Source organism: Salvelinus sp. IW2-2015, linkage group LG14 (assembly GCF_002910315.2).
Source record: "Salvelinus sp. IW2-2015 linkage group LG14, ASM291031v2, whole genome shotgun sequence".
NCBI classification, from domain to species: Eukaryota; Metazoa; Chordata; class Actinopteri; order Salmoniformes; family Salmonidae; genus Salvelinus; species Salvelinus sp. IW2-2015.
In genome coordinates, this window is record NC_036854.1 from 52326963 (window position 1) to 52348058 (window position 21096).

Sequence of the window (21096 nt, forward strand, 5' to 3'; positions counted from 1 at the left end):
TCAACGTCAAGAGTGAAGCGCGCGACCCCGGGATGCTGGCTTCCAAAGTTATTGCACATGCGCACTTCAGAGTAGTGCGCATGTGCAATAACTTTGAACTTTGTAGTGTTGTATGAGAAGACTGCAGCCCAGGTAAGGAACAAATAGCAAGCAAACTAATTGGAGCAACATCAGTTACATTTCCTTGAGCAACTGCAATTGTAGCTAATTTAATTTATCCTCCTACAGATGGGTAACAGCTCTTTCAGATATCCCTGGGAGAGGGAGTGAGGAATAACCATTGACATTTCATTGTTGAAATTCAWCACCCACAAATACACCGTTACGATAATTGATGCTCCAGGCCATCGCGATTTCATCAAGAACATGATCACTGGGACATCACAGGTAGGCTACCATGGACAGCTTATCTGCCTATGGGGGTTTGCAGTTTAGGCCAGGGATGGGGAAACTCCAGTCCTCGGGAGCTGGTGTGGTTCACACTTTTTCCCATCGCTAGCAAACATAGTTGTCTCTTCTCTCTGTGCTGCAGCAGTGGGCACGGTTCCAGTGTGGAAGATCAAGACTGGGATTCTGAAGCCTAGCATGATCCTGTCATTCTCCCCTGCAAAGCTTACTGCAGAGGTCAAGTCCATTTAGATGCACCACCAGGGTCTGGAGCTGGCTGGGCCCGGTCACAACGTGGGCTTCAACATCACGAACATGGCTGTGAAGAACTTCCGCTGCGAAGATGTGGCTGAGAACTTTGTACTGTACTGTGCTCATTTAGTTCTGTATTACTTCCCACAGCTCATAATCTGAACCATCCTGGCAAAATCAAGACGGGTTACTCTCCTGTGCTGGACTGCCACGTCACCCACGTGACCTGCCACTTTGCAGAGCTGAAGGAGAAGCTTGACCGTCGCACAGGGAAGACGCTAGWGGACTTTCCCCAGACCCTGCAGTCTGGAGATGCTGTCACTGTCAAGATGATCCCCAACATACCCCTCTTTGTGGATAGCTTCTTCACCCACCCTCCTTTAGGTACACTACGCTTCTCACCATCTTTTCAGGGTACTGGCAGTGAGCTTAGAAATTGGAGCTGTTACTGCATAACATTTTCTAGATCAATGTTTTACTAGCACATGGCTTTCCTTCCTACATGTCTGGTCTTTTAACAAATGTCTGCTTGTACACCAGGTGCTCCCCATCTAGACTATGGCTGACTTCGGTTTTTACAATACATGACAATACTGTGTTGCTTCCTTCAGGTCGGTTTGCAGCAAGGTACTTGAAGCAGATGTTTGCTGTGGGAGTCATCAAGTCAGTGGATAAGGATCAAAGAAGCACGGACAGAAAGGCCATGTCTCAGAATGAATGAATTTTAGTTTACCAGTTCTGTTATGAAAAGAGCTTGAAGCATCAAGTTGACTGTGTGTGTGGGTGTTGCAACACAAGGCACTGTTTTTGAATGTGAAGTTGCTTTTACATTTGACTCCTCTGGAGTGAATTGAATGGCCTGTTGCATGTTAGACTGCAATGTTTCAATGTGCAAAAAGCTTCAGACTGAAATAAGTATTTTACTTTCCCTGAAGTTCTGTACATTTGTAGCAAATCTTGTACAACTAGTCCTTTATCTTTAAAAGTGACTACATAAGTGTTAGTTTCTGTACATGCTGTTCTCGTTTTGCATTAGTAAAATTAAGGCAGCTGGGTTGGTGACACTTATTCTTACTATTGGCATATAAAGAAGGCAAGTGATTCAAATCCATTACAACAAAACACTTTAATACAATGGAATGATTGGGGTTGAAATTCCGTTACATGGAGTGTAAACCAGAGGAATTAGTCAATGGGGAGGGAAGGACACATCTATCAGTTCCATCTAGTTGCAATGACCTGTCCAAGAAGCACTCAGCGTTCTAAGGATAACACTGGGCTAGGCAAACTTTATTTCTGCTCGACTGCCTCTTTCTCGATGAATTTGAATGTCCACACCGGCTACATCTTAGTTTGTCTAAACAGTGGCACTCGTGACTCTTGTCCCATGTATAAATCCTGATTGACCTAACCCTGTATGGGTTTGAAGTGTCAATGGACATTTGTTCAAATCTCTCCCTAGGCCATCTGAGATTTCTCCCCAATTATTGCTTAGACTGACCGCATTGACCTTCCCATGTACTCATGAGTGTTAGTAGCGATCAGAAGTGGTTCTTCAAACCCTGAGTGGCTTTTTTAAATAGCACTGCTCAATTCCAGTCATGCTTCTACCATGCACAGAAAGGTCTACATAGTAGGGTGGAGATGACTGGTCACACAGTGAAACGGTGTTAAGCGGAGAGAACTACTGGTGACCTGTGAGGTTCCACAGGGGCTTCTGATATCCCACCATACAGTAGCAGCAGGTGTGATACTGAAACAATCCCAATACATGTGCACCACAAAGCGAGCAACGACAAGGAATACACTGAATTAATACTTATTTCATCATGAGTTATCATGGTAGGTTTCAGTTGGAGACATGAGAATCTCTTCAGTCTAATGGGGGTGTAGGATGACGAAATGGTGAGAGACGAGTGACATGGTTTCTTTCATATTTGTCCTTCTCCAGAAATGCAAGCAATGATATCAGTGATGACCACCAGTAAAATGATTACAGAGAATATTCAAACACGGCTGCCCTGATATCTGGCAGGCAGAGAGCACATGTATGATTGTACATGATTGTACAATAAAACATGTATATACACACACACACACACACAGAAATATATATATACATACACATATATATATATACACACAGTAACAGCATGAACATAGACTTTAGGGTAAGTGCTAGGTTTTGAGAATGGCTATGGCAGTCATAGGCCGTGCTCTAAGGTTAAGATAATACTGGTAAGAATACTCATTTTATTTACAACATGGATGTGCTCAGCATCCAGTGGCTAGTTGAGCCTACTTGGGTTTCTTCATTGCGTTTTTTTCTTTAGAACACTGGTTTCACGTCAGGTTGTTACAGTAGCTATTTACAGTACAGGGGTACTTCTAGGGGTTAGGGCGGGGGGGGGTTAGTGCAAGCCTCATCTGGCTGTCAGTCACTCAGGATGTGGACAAAGGACATTGGGAACACCCCTTTCCTCTCCGGGTGCCCTTCAATGTGGCCGATCTGAAAGGAAACAGAGAGAGAGAGAGAGAGCGATAACGTGTTAGGTGAGGGCAACCGCACTGAACAGTGTTCCTGTTCAATGTTTAGCCTGCTATTAGGTCTGTTTGGCTGTAAGTACGGCAAAGTTGTAAAGGTAACACCAGGGAGCCTGCTAGGTTGGGACTAGGTTAAGGTAACACCAGGGAGCCTGCTAGGTTAGGACTAGGTTAAGGTACACCAGGGAGCCTGCTAGGTTGGGACTAGGTTAAGGAACACCAGGGAGCCTGCTAGGTTGGGACTAGGTTAAGGTAACACCAGGGAGCCTGCTAGGTTGGGACTAGGTTAAGGTAAACCAGGGAGCCTCCTAGGTTGGGACTAGGTTAAGGTAACACCAGGAAGCCTGCTAGGTTGGGACTAGGTTAAGGTAACACCAGGGAGCCTGCTAGGTTGGGACTAGTAAGGAGCAGGTTGGGCTAGGTTAAGGTAAACACCAGGGAGCCTGCTAGGTTGGGACTAGGTTTAAGGTAACACCAGGGAGCCTGCCTAGGTTGGGACTAGGTTAAGGTAACACCAGGGAGCCTGCTAGGTTGGGACTAAGTTAAGGTAACACCAGGGAGGCCTGTTAGGTTGGGACTAGGTTAAGGTAACACCAGGGAGCCAGCTAGGTTGGGACTAGGTTAAGGTAACACCAGGGAGCCAGCTAGGTTGGGACTAGGTTAAGGTAACACCAGGGAGCCTGCTAGGTTGGGACTAAGTTAAGGTACACCAGGGAGCCTGTTAGGTTGGGACTAGGTTAAGGTTAACACAGGGAGCCTGCTAGGTTTTTTTTTTGGGACTAGGTTAAGGTAACCCAGGGAGCCTGCTAGACGTTTGGGCCTAGTGTACAGGTAACACCCAGGGAGCCTGCTAGGTTGGGACTAGGTTAAGGTAAGCACCAGGGAGCCTGCTAGGTTGGGACTAAGTTAAGGTAACACCAGGGAGCCTGTTAGGTTGGGACTAGGTTAAGGTAACACCAGGGAGCCTGTTAGGCTGATAATGGGTTAGGGTATCACCAGTAAGGGTGTAACAGTTTAAGTGTAGCACCAGTGAGCCTTCTAGGGGGCTGTTACTCACCCACCACTCCCCGTCCTCCTCTCCTGTCACTATGATCACCTCTCCCTCCACAAACGTCAGCTCGTCATCGTTGTCAGCCTGGCAGTCATAGATTGTCTTCACCCGCCGAGATTTGGTCTTCCCCTAAACACACACATGAACATTACCAAAATGTCACTAGAGACAAGTCAATAGTATGTGGACTGGTCTGGTTGCCAAAACATTCTGTGTTGTGACCCACCAATTAACAATGCCACCACAACCCTGTCTGTGGCCTCAACCCAAGAGGAACTGGCCACAACCCACCAGTGGGAACCCACTACTATTTGCAGAACTACCTAGATATTACTCAATAATACCAGAAAAGCGCTATGGTTTCTGCTGTGTGTCCTTGAGTGAACTTTACCGTGTTGATCTTCCTGGGCAAGGGCACTGGTGTCTCTGGAGCACACGCCGGGCTCCCATTGGTGTCCTCGCTGCCCTGGGGGGATGGGCTCTCCGTCTCTGCCTGTTGATTAGCCACCGGTGAGTCGGGGGGCTGGGGCTTCGGCGCAAGCTCTCCAGGGGGTGGTCTCAGAATGGGCAGATCTGCTGCCCCTGGTTTCGGATGGCCGTCTTGGGAGAGCTGAGGCTTGGGGGGTAGGTCTTTGAGCTGGGGTTTGGGCGGTAGGTCCCCTAACTGGGGTTTGGGAGGGAGGTTGGCGAGCTGGGGCTTGGGGGGCAGTTCTCCAGGTTTAGGGGGCAGTTCAGAGAGCTGGGGTTTGGGGAGAAGGTCCCCTAGTTGGGGCTTGTCGGGAAGGATGGCTTTTGTTAGYCATTCAGGTCCTGGAGGGGATTTCTGGAGCACCTCCGGAGGCAGGCCAGGTTTGTCCATAGATGGGTGTATGGTGTCGATCTTACGCAGTGCCACTAAGAGAAGAACCAGGACACAAGTACTGTATTAAACATATGCTGACTCTAATGCTGGGCCATGTGCCACAAATAATGTGCTCCCACCTTCAGCTATAGGCATTGCTAATCCCATTTCAAKGTACCTTTCTGAGGTAGTTTGGGTAGAACCCTTGGACCAAGTGTAGACTTTGTGTTGCTAGAAGTAGTGCTAAAAAAACAGATGGTTATATGAAGTTAATGAAACATGACCATCAGATCAGAACTCTCAATCTGGCTATCATACGTAGACAATATTCTGGAAAATATTCTAAATGCCTGCATCCAAAATGGATGTCTATGTACCTTTGCTGCTGTGGAATGCCCTCAAACTTGTTGGATAAAGGTGACATCTTGTTCGCAGGAGGAGGGGTGGAGTCACTTCCTGAAATATCGAGATGGTTGTGAAAGATGGAAATATGCATAATAATGTATAGACACTAATAATATATTCAGCCCTATATTTCCCCAAGTCCCAAAATGGTCACCTAAGTGACAGCTTGTATGTCTGATTTAATTCTCCTGATTCAATTATTATTATTATAATTCATAATAATTCCTTATGATTCTTATGTAAAAATATTTGAAGTTCATCTATACATAACATATTGATATACAGTGCATTCGGAAAGTATTCAGACCCCTTCAGTTTTTCCACATTCTGTTACGTTACAACCTTATTCTAAAATGGATAAAATGGTGTTTTTTTRCCCCTCATCAATCTACACACAATACCCCATAATGACAAAACAAAAACAGGTTTTTAGAAATGTTAGCAAATGTATAAAAATCTAAAAAACATTTACATAAGTATTCAGACCCTTTATTCAGTATTTTGTTGAAGCATCTTTGGCAGCAATGACAGCCTCGAGTCTTCTTGGGTATGATGCTACAAGCTTGGCACACCAGTATTTGGGGAGTTTCTCCCATTCTTCTCTGCAGATCCTCTCAAGCTCTGTCAGGTTGGATGGGGAGCATCGTTACACAGCTATTTTCAGGTCTCTCCAGAGATGTTCGATCGGGTTCAAGTCCAGGCTCTGGCTGGGCCACTCAAGTACCTTCAGAGACTTGTCCTGAAGCCCCTTCTGCGTTGTCATGGCTGTGTGCTTAGGGTCGTTGTCCTGTTGGAAGGTGAACCTTCGCCCCAGTCTGAGGTCCTGAGCACTCTGGAGCAGGTTTTCATCAAGGATCTCTCTGTACTGTGCTCAGTTCATATTTCCCTTGATCCTGACTTGTCTCCCAGTCCCTGCCGCTGAAAAACATGATGCTGCCACCCCATGCTTCACCGTGGGGATGGTACCTGGTTTCCTGCAGACATGACGCTTGGCATTCAGGCCAAAGAGTTCAATCTTGGTTTCATCAGACCAGAGAATCTTGTTTCTCATGGTTTGAGAGTCCTTTACGTAACTTTTGGCAAACTCCAAGCAGACTCTTATGTCCTTTAGGTGCCTTTTACTGAGGAGTGGCTTCCGTCTGGCCACTCTACCATAAAGGCCTGATTGGTGGAGTGCAGAGATGGTTGTCCTTCTGGAAGGTTCTCCCATGTCCAAAGCGGAACTCTGTCAGAGTGAACATCGGGTTCTTGGTCACCTCCCTGACCAAGGCCCTTCTCCACCGATTGCTCAGTTTGGCTGGGCGGCCAGCTCTAGGAAGAGTCTTGGTGATACCAAACTTCTTACATTTAAGAATGATGGAGGCCACTGTGCTCTTGGGGACCTTCAATGCTGCAGAAATGTTTRGCTACCCTTTCCCATATCTGTGCCTCGACACAATCCTGTCTCAAAGCTCTACAGCTCTATAGCCATCACTAACASAGAGAGGCTGCTGCCTACATACAGACTCAAATCATTAGCCACTGTAATAAACGGATCACTAGTCACTTTAATAATGTTTACATATCTTACATTACTCATCTCATATGTATATACTGTATTTTATACCATCTATTGCATCTTGCCTATGCTGCTCGGTCATCGCTCATCCATATGTACATATTCTTATTCCATCCCTTTACATTTGTGTGTATTAGGTAGTTGATGTGAAATTGTTAGATTACTTGTTAGATTTTACTGCATTGTCGGAACTAGAAGCACAAGCATTTCGCTACACTCGCATTAACATCTGCTGACCATGATTATGTGACCAATAAGATTTGATTTGATTTGACAATTCCTTCAACCTCATTGCTTGGTTTTTGCTCTGACATGCACTGTCAACTGTGGGACCTTATAGACAGGTGTGTGCCTTTCCAAATCATGTCCAATCATTTGACTTTACCACAGGTGGACTCCAATCAAGTTGTAGAAACATCTCAAGAATGGTCAATGGAAACAGYATGCACCTGAGCTCAATGAGCTCACCTCGAGTCTTATAGCAAAGGGTCTGAATACTTATGTAAATACATTTGCAAACATTTCTAAAAACCTTTTTTCTCTTTGTCATTAGGAAAAGGGGGATACCTAGTCAGTTATACAACTGAATACCTTCAACTGAAATGTGTCTTCCGCATTCCTCTCTGAATCAGAGAGGTGCGGGGGGGCTGCCTTAATCGACATCCACATCTTCGGCGCCTGGGCTAATGTGCGCAGTTTGATGCGAGAAAATTACAATTCAATCCATTTTAGGCTGTAACGTAACAAAATGTGGAGAAAGTGAAGGGGTCTGAATACTTTCCGAATGTACTGTACTATAACTGGTATACAAATACAAATATATTGCTGTACCCCAACATGCAATTTTTATAGTAGAAGAGGTAGGGGGCTGAGCTTTCCATTAGCTACCATTATGGACTATTATGAGGTACAGAACCTGTACGCTTGGGATCTGGTATTCCTCAGGTAATAATCAGCATTTTCTTCCATACTAATGATGTTTGAGGGCATTGTCTCACAGTAAGAGGAGAATGTAATATGCTGTTTGTATTTCACATGACAGACAAGACAAAATAATTTAAAAAAAGAATGATCTGACATCTAACACATACCACTGCCATCACACAACAAAATGATCAGGGTGTGTCTGTGTCATTTATAAACAGCACTGAAACACTCTGGTCATGGGGAAAATATGGTTGGAAACCTCAATACTAGGCCAGATATSGGTAACTCTGGTCCTGTAGGGCCTCAGTGTGGGTATGCAATTAGATTGACCTTAGTTCAATCATGCGTGTTAGTGCTGGGCTGGACCAAAGTCCTGCACACACTGCGACTCTCCAGGACCAGAGAGTTGAACGTATTATAGATCGTGTCCTTCTAATAAGGACGACCAAGCAGTATTCAGATGTGCCTGCTTGGGTCTGGCCACAGAGGGAGGACTCACCCCCGGATAAGCCCCCTCTACTGTGGGAGAGCGGGCTGGGCGGGTCAGACAGGGTGCGTTTGTGCCCAGGGGGAGGGGGCGGAGGCTTCTTCTTAGACAGGGTGGAGCTGCCTCCAGGGGTGAGGGTGGAGGGAGGAGCTGGAGGGGTGACAACATACAAACTCATGCAGTGAAGGGACAGGCGATGGACAGGTGTCATTCATTCGGTCACCTGGGATACCAACAGGAAGGTGAGGGGCTGGGGGAAGGTAGTTTGAGAGGGAGGTGTCTTGCCATCGGGACAGGGTTCAACAAAATTGCTGGACAACGTGGGGGAGATATGTTAACACAACATCAACGCAGGTAAAAAACAGCATACTGGTGAAAAGAAAAAATCCTGGATGGGAATACAGAGAAGATGAACAGAGAACAATGTATAGTGTGTGTGTCGTTTCGTCCTATCTTTGTAGGTGGGTGTACACCACAGGAGGTGGGTGGCATCTTAATTCGGGAGGAAGGAAGGGCTCGTGGTAATGGCTGGAGCAGAATAGGAACGGTATCAAATACACCAAAGGCATGGTTTCCATGTCTTTGGTGCAATTCCATTTACTCKCTTCCAGCCATTATTATGAGCTGTCTTCCCCTCAGCAGCATCCTGTGGTGTTCACACTCCTGAGATTTTGGGACCTACAGTAAGTTATCCCAAAGCAGCTAGTCCCATTCCCAGCAGTGTGTAAGCCTGGAAACAGACGCTAAAAGAACGTGGCTAATAGAGAACTCAGCCAGTCAGAGAGGAAAGTCAAGCTGCATCCCAAATGGAACCCTATATCCTACCTATATAGTGCACTACTTTTAGACCCCATAGGGCTCTGTTCAAAAGTAGAGCACTATATAMGGAATATGATGTCATTACGTCAGCTATGATAACACTTTACAGCTCAGGGGTGGRGACATGTCACAAAATGTAATGAAACTGTGGGTAAGCAAATAAGAATGAACCACACTTCTACAGTGCCATTGTTACAAGTTGAAGACGCCACCACCCATATTTTTACTGGGAAGTAAAGTGCTACTAGTACAACTGGGCAGCAGATGTATACGGGCCGTGAGCACAGCAGGACAAAATGTAAAAACTGGATATTCACTGATGTATGGTCGAGTGCCAGCCAGAGTGGCGTAGTGCGAGTGAGAGCCGAGGAATGCCAAATGGGGCGCTGAAAGAGAAAGAAAGAATAAAAACAGAGAGAGAGAGAGAGCAGATGTATACGGGCCGTGAGCACAGCAGGACAAAATGTAAAAACTGGATATTCACTGATGTATGGTCGAGTGCCAGCCAGAGTGGCGTAGTGCGAGTGAGAGCCGAGGAATGCCAAATGGGGCGCTGAAAGAGAAAGAAAGAATAAAAACAGAGAGAGAGAGAGAAAGAAAGGAGAGAGAGAGAGAGAGAGAGAGAGAGAGAGAGAGAGAGAGAGAGAGGGATGAAGAGTGTGGGAGAGAATCTATGTCAAGCTCAGAGAGCTTCTCCCACACACTGGTTTGCATTTGAAATTACACCCTATTCCCTAAGTAGTGCATTACCTTTGACCAGAGTCCTTTGTAGACCTTGGTCAAAAGTAGTGCACTATATAGGGAATAGGGTGCCTTTTAGGGACGTCGACAATATAAAGCAGCCGATAAAATCGTATCAGTGACAAGCAAAGCAAAGGAGGAGAAATTGCACCAGCAAATGCCTAAGCAAGCCCCTCCAATGACCACTTAAAAAGAGAACTGCGGGTAAAATCTCTTGTGGGTGAAAAGAAGTCGCTGGTTCTCTTCACTCCACTCAACAGCGTACTGGCGTCAACAACGTAGCCCACCGTATTGTAACAAGGATATAGTAGTTTGTATTGGCTTCAACAATGTACTGTATTGTAACACGGATAGTGAATAGTAAACTGTGGTGTGAGTGTTTGTGGTCTAACTCCTGTCTTCAGGGAGGGATGTTATGGTTCATTATAATTGTGCTGACTGCTGGTTGCCTCCAGGAGTCTGTGTGTATACTGTCAGATAGTGTTGATGATAAGGAAGTGTGCTGGTCTTCGTCTCCAAATGGCACCCTATTCCCTATATAGTGCACTGTTTGACCAGGGCCCATAGGGAATCATATCGGGCTCTGGTCYAAAGTAGTGCACTATGTAGGGCATAGGGTGRCATTTGGGACGCAACCCTGGATTCCCATTATGAAGCATTAAAATGATCGGCCGGGTGTATTATCCTATTTGGCTGTGTGCATCTCCACTTTCCCTTTCACTCCCGCCTCGCCTGCAGCCATCATTTCCCGGGAGGTGCCTTGCTTGTGTAAACAGTCTATATGACAGCCGCTTCCCACCCTGATTGACAAATTACATTCCTCTCAAGGGTGTGTGTGTGTGTGTGTGTGTGTGTGTGTGTGTGTGTGTGTGTGTGTGTGTGTGTGTGTGTGTGTGTGTGTGTGAGAGAGGAAAAGACTAATCATATCAGCAACTTGGTTAACTAGTGTTATGATAACAATGTTTTATACAGAGCAAAACAGTAAACCGTATTACTCTGTTATCCCAGAGTACCAGTGTTAGAGATAAGAGACAACTTGCAAGTCTCCATGCATGTAAATGCTAACCAACCAGACAATACTGCAGTGTATCCAATGAACATTACACAACTGGCCACACAACCTTTAGGACATTTGCATTTAAGGTAGAAATTTGCATGAACATCAATGCAAAAAGAGGGGATAGGTCAAACATGATCTCATTATATCTCCATGTATCTTGTCATGCTTGTCACACTGGTAAGAGTGCTCCGGGTTGAAGTTTCCCCTAGGTACAGATCTAGAAACAGCTTCCTCTTTCCCCATTCCTATCCATAACCATGAGTGGGGAAAATGCAAAACTGACCAAAGATGAGCGTCTAGGGGCAACTTCACCCTACACTGATAAGAGTCTGGGCCCTGGCCAATCACAATCAGGTCTCACCTTTGCCCTGGTTCCTGGGGGGCAGAGGGGGGCCGTCGGCCACAGGGGAGGAAGAGGAAGTGAGGTCGGTGGAGGCGGAGTACATCTGGTTGGTGAAGGCGCTGTAAGACATGCGCTGCTGCTTGTCCCGGTGGCTGATGAAGCCCGGCAGGGACAGCTTGTCATGAGGAGACATGCTGGACGCGTGGCAGAAACTCTGCGGCCTGGGGGAGCGGTCCTTCTTGATGGGACTAGGCTGCAGACGGAGAGGGGGAGAGAGAAGACAACAGGGGGAGAGAGAAGACAACAGGCGTCAACTTGGAAGCGTCGACATGGAAGAGTGTCAACTTGGGAACTTTGACTTTCACGTAGGCCTAAATCATGCATTGATGTCAATGGGAGATTGGCGCAAAAAGTCTGCGTGTGGATTTCATGTTGTGTGCTATTGTCCAGGCGTGTGTGAACGTCAAGTCCCAGTCCGACCTTGTCGTCCAGATCGTCATCGCTCTCGTCGATCTCATCAAGCCTCAGGCTCCACTCATACTCCACGTGGATGTGAGGGTAAATCTTTCCCGCTGCAGCCTGCAACAGCTGGGACACACACGCACACATTTTGATTACTTTATTTGGATCCACAATGAAACAATAAAATACAGAGGAGGACCTACGTGTTTAAAAGGTCATACAAATAAACACACTGCGATTATACTCCACAGAGKAAGTCAGTCGAAAGGAACTGTATTTTAACCAACAATCTACCACGATGAATAGATGACATCCAACATGATTGTTGTTCTCCTTTATTTTGATGTGCAAAACATGACATAATATCCCTAATGGCAAAGCACCAACTCAGGGTTTTCTGCTACAAGTGCCAATGGTAACCATACACCAGTAATGGTTTCATCTCTGGGAGAATCACAATTGCATTTCCTTGACTCATRGCGTGCTCTCCTTGTCTCCTTCTCAAAACCCATTGGGGGAAACGGTCAGAGGGGAGGAACCTTTGACTTTCTTATCCTATGTGTTTTGTCGAAGGAGGCAACGAGAGATGACTTTTTGGGATGGCTGCCGGTGTGGCCATGAGATGGGGGTAAGATGGCGGACAGGGAAAAAAAGGAGAAAAGTGGAATAGGAAATGGCGGATCACACAGAACTTTTGGAAGAGCTACAGAAGGAAATTGAACGTGACGAGAGTGAGGATTAAATAATTGCGATGGCAGGTGTGGTGAAGACCGCCAAGCTTGAGCCTCGTCTTGATTTTTTCGATAGAATAGGTAGAAAACCTCGTGAGATTTTTGGATACAATGGGTCCTTGCCTTCTGGCAGATCCATATGTGGTGTCAGGTTGGGTGGAGAAGAGGTTGGGGAATGTTGGGTCGGTGAAAGTGAATCGTGTCGATTTTTTGCGTTTCTGCCGTCCAGAGGGAGCGTGCTCTCTGCCATATGCGACTGGGAACAAGAACTGTGACTTGCTTTCCTCTCTGGAGCAGGCCGCTGTTGAAAGGAGTGATACCTGGAGTGGTGTTAAGTGTTGAGGAGGATCAACTGAAGTTGAAGATTCTCCGTGTCTGTGACGACCGCCGTTTGGTGCGACGTAGACCCGATGGAGAGCGTGCTGAAACAGAGAATACCGTTCCACTCATTCCGCTCCTGTCTGCACTACTGAGTTTTGATGCAGAGTTTTTACCAGATAAAGTCAAGTTAGGATGTGTCAGTTATCCCGTGAGAGCTTTTGTCCCGAATCCATTACAGTGTTTTAGGTGTCAAGCTTATGGTCATGTGGCAGCAGCTTGTAGGGAGGAGATTCCTAGATGTGAGAAGTGTGCAAGAGGGCATGAGACAAAGGAATGTGTAGAATATCTGAAAGAAGTTGTGTATGTAAACTGTAGGGGTGCCCATGGTGCTGGAGATCAGAGGTGTCCGGTGAAAGAAAGGCAGGTTGAGGTTGCCAGGATCAGAGTAGTGCAGAAGATGTCATATGCTGAAGCAGTGAAGAGAGTAGTAGAGGAAGATGGGTCCAGGGTGAGAGATCCTAAGAGGATCCCTGTGAGTAGGCTGAGGCCAATAGAGAGTGATAGGAATAAAATGTGCTTAAGGTTGMTTTTTTGGGTGTTCATGGCCATGGTTGTCATTTGTCCCGCAGGAATGGAACATAAATCGCAGAGGATAGATGTTGTGGTGGCAGCTGAAGAGAAGTACTTGGTTGTACGAGATCGCAGAAGAGTTACAAGATGTTTTGAATGATAGGGTCCCGTCCTCCCAAGCTGCTGGCCTGGAGTAGGATCAGATAAGGCCAAAGTAGTGTAATAGTGGTGAGGTTTTAATGGGTGTAGGGTTAGTTGGAGGGGCAATTTTTTTCACAAAGTGTAATGAATTCATACTACAGAATAGTAGGCTGATACACAGCCAATACAGTAGGTGGCGGCATGCATCTAGAACATTTGTTTTTGGACCAAAGAAGAAGAAGAAGAAGGAGGTGAGGAGAGAGGGCGCGAGGAGTCAAGGAAACGCAATTGAGGTTCTTCCTCTCGAGTCACGACAGCCCTGGGTGGGCCTTTGGCTGCTGCCCTCTAGTGTCCAAAAATGTGGTGGTCAACAAGTCCCTTCAATCTATACCGTCTACTGTGCTGCTACAGAATCAGATATAGTGTGGATACTACCTCAACAAAGAACAGGATTGCATCTTTGGGTATTGCTATTAAATAATACAAATAGCCAAACATATAGTGGATATGGAGCATATTGGCTCATGTTCACAGTGAGATACTTACGGCCTCCTCACACTGACTGTTCTTCAGTCGCCTGGCAACATCCAGTGCCGTCTCACCATTCTGATTGGCTGAAAGAACAGGCATGAGATTGGTTACACATGAGTCTGACACATTCCATCAAAACTCAATTTTGATTGAGAACAGGCATGTTCACATAATCAAAGTGTGTGTGTGTGTGTGTGTGTGTGTTACTCACTGATGTCAGTGGCTGGTTTGCCCCTCAGCAGTAGTTTGAGACATTCGTGTTTCTCGTACATGCAGCAGTAGTGCAGGGCAGTGTTTCCCCACTCTGTCTGCTTATCCAGGTTCCCACTGTGACACAAACACACAACAAGGTCATGTCACGGGTCACACCGCAGAGGCCCTTTTACACAGAGGTAAAGGTGGCACATTATCATTCACGCTTCGATCATAATAAACAAACGGACATAAAGACATCGAAATATACTTCTAAGCCACACTAGCGTGTTGACAGGTCAGTGGTTGGTCCCCATTTCATCTATCCTCAAAGGGAAAACAATTCAGCCAATTAGCAAGTGTCAGCATGAAATTGTGAAGGTAGACCTATTAATTACTGAGGATCCTCCATTTCCCGGTCTGCCTGAGGGGCAGCGAGGCAGGGAGTAAACCATTGAGAAGACTGAGAGGATTATATTAAGGCGGGGAACAAGTGGCTGCCTGACCCAGTTCTGTTTGCCTTGTGGGAATCTAATCTGTGCTGAGCTCTACCCTGCTCATCTTCCTCTTGCAGTAGTGGAAAGACGAGGAGAGAACACTGGCTTCCATGAAGGTATCCCATCAAAATCTCACATTTAAGACTTAATTTTACATGACGTAATGGTGGAATTACTATTTATTTATAGTATTCTGTTATGTTTTTGAGGATTTGAGCACAACAGTTTATGATGTTGTGAGTTTTCACTGCTGTTAAAATCCCATTTCCAGTCAGCACAATGCTTCACGTATGGCATAATATGCTTATTTTCACATTCCCTTATTTGGCAATTTACCTGTTCTGCACGAGGAAGTCGACCAGGTGCAGTGAGGTCTGGTCAGCAGTGCGCACAGAGTAGTGGAGTGCAGTCTCTCCGGCCTCCTGAGGGGGGCGATCACACACAGAAAAAGACATGCAAGACATCATGGAGAGAACATCTCTCTCTCTTTCTCTTTTGCAGCATTTTAAAGAGGCTGCAGACAACAAAATGGCTCCTAAAATGTGCTTCTCTCCCCCCAAGGCAAGACTGCGAGTGTGATGCGAACATTTCCATGACATAGAGAGGTTTGGATGTACCGATGCCGGTAGCAGATACTGAAATGAGGATTCAAGYCTGGCTTCAGTCTACAGCCCGCCCTTCCCAATATGAACAAATGCCACCACCACCATCTCCCTGGTCGTGGTTGAACTATTCCACGCTCACACTTGCCGAGATAATCAGCCATCAAGTCGTCGAGATTTTCCCTGGTGGATGTATCCTTCAAGCAGCATGCATGTTGCTGTGTGTCTCCTGGTACTCTTTTCATTGAAAATGACTGGTAGCTATGTCGGTAATTATCTCTCCAAGTGTGAGTCCCCAGAAAGGAAACYTATTGGGAAGAGTATGCATACACTGACACAATAATACCAAACACTAGGAGTACAGCTGGGGTATCTGTTTGGGTCTCTGTCTGGGACCCTCGCTGTCTGAGACTCTGGGTAATGATGTGCTATCTGCTGAGGACACTCAGCCTGCGTCCCAAATAGAACCCTATTCCCTTGATAATGCACTACTTTTTCCCAGAGCCTTGGCCAGTGCACTATAAAGGGAATAGGGTGCCATTTGGGAGAGAGACTCAAATCAGGTTCACTGACAGACAGGAATGTACTAGATATCAGTGAGTCAGCCTGGACTGGGAGCTCTGCCTGCCTTCAAACAGTGTCAGTGACGCATCCCTGGCCACTATTCCCTATGGGCTACTTCTGAGAGCACACCGCAGCGRTACGTGGTTCAACGTTCAGTGGGCCACAGTACTGATCGCTTAACCGAGTGACTTTACTCATTTGAGCAATGTTGTCTTGTCCAACGTTGCTTAGTAAAGGGAGTAGAAAACGCAATTGTTCTCTGTGGACTGCTCATTACTGCCCATGTACAGTGCAGCTTCCTTACAGGCTCAGTACAACCTACTATTTCCCTATGAAACAGTAGACTTGTGCTCATATTGTCAAATCATACCCACCATACCAGATCAGGGCCTGCATTCAAAGCATCTCAGAGTAGGAGTGCCGGTTTAGGATCAGCTTTATTTTTGGGGGGATCATAATGAATAAGATTATATGGATAGGGGGGACCTGATCCTAGATCTGCAATCCTATGAGACGGTTTATGAGTATGTGAGATGAGATAATAATACAGTCCAGGGTCTGTGAGGTCAGAGGTCAGACCCACCTGTCCACCCTCAGGCAGGGGCTCCATTAGCTCTACCCCCTCAGCGTACACCTGGATGAGAGACAGCAGATCCCTGGACTTGACCGCCTCACACAGCTCGATGGTCTTAGCTGCCGAGGAGGTACAGGTCTTCCGTGCAAACTTGTGGTCCACATACTTAGCATTGATGAACTCCTTCCTCACTGTCCTGTAGGAGGGAGAGAAGGGGGGAGGAGAAGAAGAAGAGTAGTAGAATAAAGAGATGGAGGGTTTTGGAATGTTTGTGCGGATAGCTTTTGCCATAGAGATCCTATAATCCAGTTTCTAGCATGAATGTTTTCCTGACCAAGATGGCCATTTTTTGGGGCATGTTGCTCCAATGCCCATGTTCATTCTAGTGTTATATTTAATTCTGTGGCTTTTCCTGCCAGACACATCTAACTGCATAAGCTCAAACATACACCAGATTATGTATCCAGTGAAGGTGAGGTCAAATTTCTATGGAGTTTCTAGTCTCTAAGCAGTTCGTGTAGTTGTTGCTATTGGCGATGCTGAGTACTTACATATCACTCGAAGAAGTGGGCTTTGGTGACGGACAGGGAAGGTTCCCCTCCATTATTTCATTGAAACTACTGTTCCCTACGTTCTTGGCCAGCTGTGAAGGAAGAGAGACATTTGCCTAAGTATCAAGTCAACAGATGAATGTTAAGATGCGCGTAAGCACTTTGCTTTGTCGTAATCATAATCGCATCGTAAAATAAAGATTTATTTATTTCTATCCTGTTTTTGTATGTTGATTTACTGTGAAAAAAATCTAAATCTATTTTATTTACTCACCAAGAGTTCAGAGGTGCCTAGCTTATCTAGCTCCATGGATTGGATGCGTGAGATGTGCACTCCCATCTCCCGGTGGATACCAGAGCACTCGATGCAGGTCAAGATGCCTAGGTTAGTGGACAGCCATTTTGGATCTAAGGGCACAGACAACATGACAACATACATTTGTTGCAAACAGGCCTGTGGATAGCTGTCTTGGCTACAAAACCCCCCAAAATCGGGCTTGAATTCACAGTTTAAGGTACAGACGTTTTGGTTCCCGAGTGCCCGATTTTTTWAATATATATATTTTTTAGAAATATTTTTGTACTACCATAAACATACAGTATATATTTGAAATCCAGAATGATAATGCTGAAGGGGGTTAACTATTAGCAGTACTAAGCTGACGTGTTATTTCAGGGTGGTATTCATTAGGCTTCAAAAAAAAGAAAATGGACTGAAACAGGGAATGACAACCTGAACTTGTCCAATGAGAAATACATGTTTTCGTTTTCTGTTGCAAAACGTTTTGCTACGGTTTGCACTAAAGTCCACCATCACCATCAATGTGAGCAGTGGCAACACACAGCACACACCACTAGAGGGCCTCTGCAACCTCAGGAGCACCAGCCATACTGACTGGACTACCATAGCCCAGCAACTAGAATACATTGCATCATTCTGTGTCAAGCAGAATGCCTGAACATGCTCTGACAGCAGAGCTATGCGATGGAGGACTAGAGAAGCTTTGAGCTCTTCCCTGTAAAACCGCTACAGCGACTGACACCACAGCCAAGCCTGAGTGATGCAACTTAAGGTGGCTTAAACCCAGCCTGATATCAAGCCTGAGAGCCATACGCAGCTACGCAGACGTAAACAAACTATCTTTACAGATGGCRGAGTGCTGTTAGCTGCTAAGCTTGCTAGCGTGTCTGCATTTGACAGGTCTGTGGCGGACGGACGGGTGGAAAGGTGTCAGAGGCGACGAAACACCAATAAAACACACGTATGATGGCAAACTGACTTGCCTAGTTAAATAAAGGTTACATCAATAAAAGAAATAGATGGCCATAGAGATGACAGGATGCACAGGGTGGGGTGAGAGCTCTAGAGCTGCAAAATAGCCACTAATACTCCACTAGAGAGTTGTATTTAGACCAGACGGGGTCAAAGGAGCACCATACGTGAGTCTGCAGTACACTAGCTGGAGGACTCGTTTTAGGGCCCTGTCATAGCCAGGGGTCACTCTACACAGTATGACAGTGTCGCATAGCTACAAAGGAGCAGCTTGGTCGACTGGGAGGATGAGAGCAGCTTAGCAAGGCATCAGAATGAAGTAGAAAGCATCAGAGAGCAGTTCAAACGTGGCTCCCCATCTCCCACTGTGATGCCGTAACTTTGGGACGCAGTCTGTGTCTGTTAGCATGCTTAAAACAACGGGTATGGCTTATGATGACCAGACCGGCGCATTATCGACCTGTTAAATGTTAAATGAACTCGCTCCAGAGAGGGGGATGTGTGTGAATTATGTAACACGGTGATGTAATGATGTTGATGTTGCAAGAAACACAGGTTTATTTGTCGCTAGCGGCCTGCTAACTCCCTCAGTGGGCTCCGTGTGTTTATGCTGACAGAGGTGGATAGGGTGATTAACTGAGGCTGTGTGTGTGTGTGTGTGTGTGTGTGTGTGTGTGTGTGTGTGTGTGGTGTGTGTGTGTGTGTGTGTGTGTGTGTGTGTGTGTGTGGGTGTGTGTGTGTGTGAGTCAAAAGGCCAGGGTGTCCCTGCTCTGGGGAGTCTGTTTTTACAGCAGGGGAGGATCAAGTTGGAGGAACAGGGGCCAGAAAGGGCCAACACCACTGTTATATCAAGAATACAGAGGCCCCTGGTGCTGCTGCTTTGCCGCTTGCTTGGTTAAAGACATCAGGCTGGCTGCATTAGCATATCTCAGGTGTCACCTACTGAGCGAGATTCGGAGCAGCCATGACAGTGCAGAACAGTGGATCGATGTTGGGCTGAGCAGGGATTTCGGAGGGACAACCTTGAAGATGATGAAGTACCCATAGGGATGTGTGAGCTCAAGGGCGAGATCAAATGCTGAAGCAAAGGTGTTGTTGTCTTCTCCTATAACAAGGTGAATGGTGAGTATGCACAAAGTAGTGGTATATAGGGGACGATATAGAATATGAGGCCCTTGGAAATCCATAGAGGTGGTGGTCAAACACACACACACACACTCACACGTAAACATTGTACTGCATATGTACCTGCAGCGCCACAGTCACAGCAGACTTCGTTGCCAGGGATGCGCAGCACGTCATCTATGATGGCTTTGGTCAGGTCCTCGAGGCCGTCCTCTCCTCCTCCTCCTCCTCCTCCGTCCTCTCCTCCACGGAATGCCATGTTCAGAGCCTCCTCCTTACTGTTGGATAGCACCGAGATCCAGCTACACACACACACACAACACATACACACAGAGACAGATACGCAAACAGAGACACTAGTTATTACAGAGCAGGGGTGTTTTAAAAATGTATGAGAATTGTATATAGAAGAGTGCATTTTGGGGATTTCTGTGTGCATAAGCCTCTTAGGTAGAGGCTTTTAGACAAGGGGATGGGTCAACTCCAACTCCATCTGACAGTATATTCTATACTGCATGTATTAATATGTATACGGTATTATCTTGAGCCCTTGACGTTTACACTGAGTGTGCAAAACATTAAGAACACCTTTCTAATATTGAGTTGTACCCCTTTTGCCCTCATAACAGCCCCAATTCATCGGGGCATGGACTCTACAAGGTGTTGAAAGCGTTCCACAGGGATGCTGGCCCATGTTGACTCCAATGCTTCCATGTTGACTCCAATGCTTCCCACAGTTGTGTCAGGTTGGCTGGATGTCCTTTGGGTGGTGGACCATTCTTGATACACACGGGAAACTGTTGAGTGTGAAAAACCCAGCAGCGTTGCAGTTCTTGCCACACTCAAACCGGTGCGACTGGCACCCACTACCATTAACCCGTTCAAAGACACTTCAATCTTTGTCTTGCCCATTGACCCTCTAAATGGCACACATACACAATCCATGTCTCAATAGCCTCAAGGCTAAAAAAAAAATCCTTCTTTAACCCGTCTACTCCCTTTCATCTACACTGATGGCAGTGGATTTAACAGGTAACATCAATAAGGGATCATAGCTTTCACCTGGATTCACCTGGTCAGTCTGTCATGGAAAGAGTATGTTATGTTCTTATTGTTTTACATCCACCCTAGATATGATCTAAATGTGTCTACAGTGTCAACCAACACATCTGAACACCCTCCACACACACACACACACACACACACACACACACACACCACACACACACACACACACACACACACACACACACACACACACACACACACACACACACACACCACACACACACACAACCACTCTAGTTAACCTAAGAATTCCTTCAACAGCACAGACTCCTTGCAGCCGTCTGTCTGAGTGCACTCATTAAGAGTCAGCCAGGAAGTAACTGCTGCTGTTGCAACCCACCCCTGTTCAGCACAGCACAGTACAAGCACAGCTCCTTCCTGCTATAATGTAATGTGATTTGTGGATTCAGAATGTTTAAAAGTAATGTTGTGGTAGGAAATATTGTGTAATGCAAGTGGGGTGTGTGTTGTGTGTGTGT

General features: G+C 46.1%; 1 protein-coding gene and 1 pseudogene across 2 annotated transcripts in view; one reads left to right on the forward strand and one right to left on the reverse strand.

The window, feature by feature from the left end:
* Positions 1-397: 397 nt before the first annotated feature.
* LOC111973578 (elongation factor 1-alpha-like) lies at positions 398-1356 on the forward strand (annotated as a pseudogene).
* Positions 1357-1746: 390 nt separating this feature from the next.
* LOC111973579 (arf-GAP with SH3 domain, ANK repeat and PH domain-containing protein 1) overlaps positions 1747-21096 on the reverse strand; it is a 39144-nt gene continuing 19794 nt past the window's right edge. Inside the window, exons 11-25 of one of the 2 annotated variants that reach the window (XM_070446728.1) lie at positions 19673-19851; positions 17426-17559; positions 17152-17243; positions 16610-16796; positions 15197-15282; positions 14383-14498; positions 14187-14254; positions 11896-12003; positions 11434-11668; positions 8465-8602; positions 5453-5531; positions 5254-5318; positions 4626-5128; positions 4241-4363; positions 1747-3148 (exon numbers count right to left, since the gene is read on the reverse strand). In XM_070446728.1, coding sequence (XP_070302829.1) covers positions 3074-3148; positions 4241-4363; positions 4626-5128; positions 5254-5318; positions 5453-5531; positions 8465-8602; positions 11434-11668; positions 11896-12003; positions 14187-14254; positions 14383-14498; positions 15197-15282; positions 16610-16796; positions 17152-17243; positions 17426-17559; positions 19673-19851 — 2188 coding nt within the window. In that variant the 3' untranslated portion in view covers positions 1747-3073. The remainder of the gene's footprint in view (positions 3149-4240; positions 4364-4625; positions 5129-5253; positions 5319-5452; positions 5532-8464; positions 8603-11433; positions 11669-11895; positions 12004-14186; positions 14255-14382; positions 14499-15196; positions 15283-16609; positions 16797-17151; positions 17244-17425; positions 17560-19672; positions 19852-21096) is intronic. The other variant, XM_070446729.1, reaches the window with a different exon arrangement.